The following is a 4486-nucleotide window of genomic DNA, read 5'->3' as shown; positions in this document are numbered from 1 at the left end:
AGGCAGAAGTTATAGTAAGCTGAGATCACACCACTGCACTCCAGACTTGGTGACAGAGCGAGACTCCATCTCAAAAAAATAATAATAAATAAAGTTAGAGTAACATAAAATCAGAATAACAGACATTGTAAAACAAAAAATGTTGCCCTTTATCTGGAAAAGCAACATATCTATCCAACCTCATTTTATAACTAGTTTGGTTTTTTTTTTACATATAACATTTCTACTATCTCACATTTAATTATAGCCTAGATTATAACAAGCATTGCACTCTGTAAACAGTGGTTCCTATAAACTCTGAACCAAGACTTCTCTTGTGCCGCTACTGAATTACCCTAGGAAATGCCAGTAAAGTTTTTGGGTTTTTGTTGTGGGGTTGTTTTGTTTTTGGTTTGGTTGTTTGTTTTTCTTGATTTTTATCTTTTTTATTTTTATTTTTTATTGTACTTTGGGCTCTGAGGTACATGTGCCCATCCTGCATCCTGCAGGATTGTTGCATAGGTGCATACATGCCATGGTGGTTTGCTGTCTCCATCCCCCCATTTCTCCCAGTGTTATCCCTCCCCATCCTCTCCGCCTCCTGCCGTTCCCCCACCTAGCCCAGTGAGTGTTGTTCCCTTCCCTGTGCCCAGCTGTTCTTGTTGTTCATCACCCACCTATGAGTGAAAACGTGGTGTTTGGTTTTCTGTTCTTGTGTCAGTTTGCTGAGAATGATGGTTTTATCTTTATTTTTTGAGACAGGTTCTCACTCTGTCACCCAGGCTGGAGCGCAGTGGTACACAGCTCACTGCGGCCTCCACCTCCCAGGCTCAAGCAATCCTTTCAGCTCAGCCTCCTGAGTAGCTGGGACTACATGCACACACCACCATGCCTGGCTGATTTTTGTATTTTTTCTAGAGACAGGGTCTCACTATGTTGCCCAGGCTGGTTTTAAACTCCTGGGCTCAAATAATTCTTTCTTGGACTAGGTCGGGGGCAGTGGCTCACGCCTATTTTGGGAGGCTAAGGTGTGCCGATTACCTGAGGTCAGGAGTTCGAGACCGGCCTGGGCAACATGGTGAAACCCCATCTCTACTAAAATACAAAAAATTAACTGGGCGTCATGGTGCCCACCTGTAGTCCCAGCTACTCAGGAGGCTGAGGTAGGAGAATCACTCGAACCCAGAAGATGGAGATTGCAGTGAGCTAAAATCACACTACTGCACTGCAGCTTGGGTGACAGAGTGAGACTCCATCTCAAAAAAAAAACAAAAAAGGCCAGGACTTTTGGGAGGCCAAAGAAGGCAGGTCACCTGAGGTCAGGAGTTTGAGACAAGCCTAACCAACGTGGAGAAACCCCATCTCTACTAAATATACACAATTAGTTGGGCATGGTGGTGAATGCCTATAATCCCAGCTACTCAGGAGGCTGAGGCAGGAGAATTGCTTGAACCCAGGAGGCAGAGGTTGCAGTGAGCCAAGATTGCACCATTGCCCTCCAGCCTGGACAACAAAAGCAAAACTCTGTCTCAAAAAAAAAAAAAAAAAAAAATCCTCCTGCCCTGGGCTTCCAAAGTGCTGTTACTATAGGCATAAGCCACCAGGCCCAGCTATGACGAAGTTTCTTCAAGTCTACCCCAAATAAAATATTTTCAAAAACTATTAGTGAATGAACATTTTTAAGCAGCAAGATAGCACCTGGGACCTGAGACAGCCTAATGCAGCTTCCAAAGATGCTCAATGGAGACTGATTTTGTACCACACAGAGATGATTGTATCTAGCTTGTCTTCATTCATTGTGTTCCAAGGATGTAATAAGCAGAACATTGTGACAACTGAGGTGAGAACAGCTTTTCTCTTTGGTTTGTGGCAAGTCTTACATTACCCCAATACCCAGGCAGGGGTCTCAGGCCCTCCTAAAGGCAGAGGAACCTCACACCAAGTCCCCAAGGCTCCTTGTGCATCTCTCACTCAGAAGAAAGAAAATCAGAGGAGACTAGCAAGTCTCTTTTGTAGCACAATTCTCATAACGTCGTGATTAAGTAAGAGTGTGAAATTAAGTGTACATTTCACTATGTATTTTGCAATTTCGGTGACAACTGAAATAACATCTATCTTGCCTGTTTCTCCCTTTCCCAAGAGGTTCACAAAACAGTGTATTCCAACCAAATGTCTGGCTAATTGACATATTTCCTGCATGGACAAATGTTTAAGATTAGCCAACCTGCCAGGCGCAGTGGCTGACGCCTGTAATCCTAGCACTTTGGGAGGCCGAGGTGGGTGGATCACCTGAGGTCAGGAGTTCAAAACCAGCTTGGCCATCATGGAGAAACCCCCATCTTTAAAAAGAAAAAAAAAAATTGAAAAAAAAAAGATTAGCTAACCTAACTCAAGATTGGGTTGTTATAAGAATTTTCGATAGTCTATGAATTCCAAGAATCTTCCAGATAGCCTACCCATTTTTAATATCAGTAGTAAGTAAAACTTCCATAAAATTTCCAACTGAAGCTGACATTGCTTCGTGGATTCTCTGGGCTACTTATGCTGGACCTTGAAGCAGGATGAGGGCACCTGGATCACAGAGTCCTACCTCAGGGGTGCTCCACTTCCCTTCATCAAAGACATCCCCCAGGATGAAGATGACTTCTGGCTGCAGCAACCACAGAGCTGTCTGGAAGGCTCTCTCCATCTGCCATTCCCTTGCCACCAACAGGAAAAAGTAAGATCAGTCTCTTTCCTGGGTGGAGGCTACTTCTGTATTACGCGTCATTTAAACAGCAAACTAAATGGTCCCATTCTCCTTCTTCCAGGGCCCCACTCTTGCATTCCCACCCCGTGCTTGAAGGGCTAAGGAGTCCACATCTGACTAAAGGTGGGGAATTAAGTATCAAGGAAGAGTCCAGCCATCCCTCCTACACACCCCAGACACCGTGGTGTCCAGGAACAGGCCCCACTCTGCATGCACCCTGCAGCCATTACTCGGTCAAGGTAGCACCTGGGATCTGAGAGAGCCTAATGCAGCTTCCAAAGATGCTCAGTGGAGACTGATTTTGTACCACACAGAGGAGATGATTGTATCTAGCTTAATTTTAGCTTCTTCTTAAAGGGACTTCAACTTCCTTCTTTGCTTCCAAGGTGGAGTGGAGATGATGACAGAAATAGGCTAGCCAATATCAAAACAGTAAATCCTGTAGATTTCAAACATACAAGTAATCCTCCCAGTGGTAAAACAAGCAAATGAAAGAGCCTGGAGGCCAGGAGTAGTGGTTCACACCTGTAATCCCAGCACTTTGGGAGGCCGAGGCGGGCAGATCACGAGGTCAGCAGTTCAAGACCAGCCTGGTCAATACGGTGAAACTCTGTCTCTACTAAAAGTACAAAAAATCAACTTGCTGTGGTAATGCACACCTGTAGTCCTAGCTACTCAGGAGGCTAAGCCAGGAGAATCGCCGGAACCTAGGAGAGGTTGCAGTGGGCTGAGATTACCCCACACACCAAAACACATGCCACTGCACTCTAGCCTGGGCAACAGAGCGAGACTCCATCTCAAAAAAAAAAAAAAAAAAAATGAGGAAGAAAAGAGCCTGGGATCTGCAATCTGACCGATAATGGCTTAACATCCCAGCTTGATCCATTGACAAGTTGTGTGCCTTTGAAAATATTGCCTACTCTCTGATTCCCAGTGTCTTCATTGGTAAACGGGGATTTTAAACCCTACTTGCACAGGATAGTTACGGGGTTAAATAAGACAGCATTTGTAAAGCATGGCAGGGGCACACAGCAAGTGTTCAAAATGTCCGTGCTTGCTCAGCCCTCCCCATCTACAGCCTAACCAAATCCAGCCTATATCATTTTCCTAAGGAACTCAAAACTTTCCTCCTTTTTAAGGCATTTTCCTGGCTGCTCCTCCTCTACAAAAGGGAAATGCTATGTCCTGGGATATATAAATAGGGGAAACTAGGCTGGGTGCAGTGGCTCACACCTGTAATTTCAATGCTTTGGGAGGCCAAGGCAGGAGGATCACTTGAGCCAGGAGTTCAATACCAACATGGGCAACACAGCATAACTCCATCTCTACAAAAAAGTAAAAATTAGCTGGGTGTAGTGGCACAAGCCTGTTGTCCTAGCTACTCGGGAAGCTGCAGTGAGCTATGATCCTGCCACTGCTCTCCAACCTGGGCCACAGAGCTAGACTCCATTTTAATTAGTCAATGTAATTTCTGGTCAGAGGAAGATTTTCAGATCCCAAGTAAACTACTATGTGGTACACATCACCTCTGAAAGGGTTTTTACCCAAGATCTCTCTCTCAAAATACATTTCTCCATTTTTCTTATTTTATTTTACTTTTTTTTAGAGATAAACTCTTGCTCTGTCACCCAAGCTGGACTGCAATGTCATGATCATAGCTCACTGTAGGCTCAAACTCCAGTGCTCAAAATAGCTCAAGCAATCCACCTGCCTCAGCCTCCTGAGTAGCTAGGACTACAAGCGAGTGTCACCATGTTC

General features: G+C 44.7%; 1 protein-coding gene across 4 annotated transcripts in view; it reads right to left on the bottom strand.

Annotated features, from left to right (window-relative positions):
- Positions 1-4486, bottom strand: part of MPPE1 (metallophosphoesterase 1) — a 27466-nt gene that overhangs the window by 9732 nt on the left and 13248 nt on the right. For all 4 annotated transcript variants that reach the window (XM_037727875.1, XM_017498482.2, XM_017498483.2 and 1 more), the window contains exon 3: positions 2570-2678. In XM_037727875.1, coding sequence (XP_037583803.1) covers positions 2570-2678 — 109 coding nt within the window. The remainder of the gene's footprint in view (positions 1-2569; positions 2679-4486) is intronic.

This window comes from Cebus imitator, unplaced genomic scaffold (genome assembly GCF_001604975.1).
Source record: "Cebus imitator isolate Cc_AM_T3 unplaced genomic scaffold, Cebus_imitator-1.0 Scaffold242, whole genome shotgun sequence".
Lineage (NCBI taxonomy): Eukaryota > Metazoa > Chordata > Mammalia > Primates > Cebidae > Cebus > Cebus imitator.
This window is presented reverse-complemented; position numbering and strand designations above follow the sequence as displayed.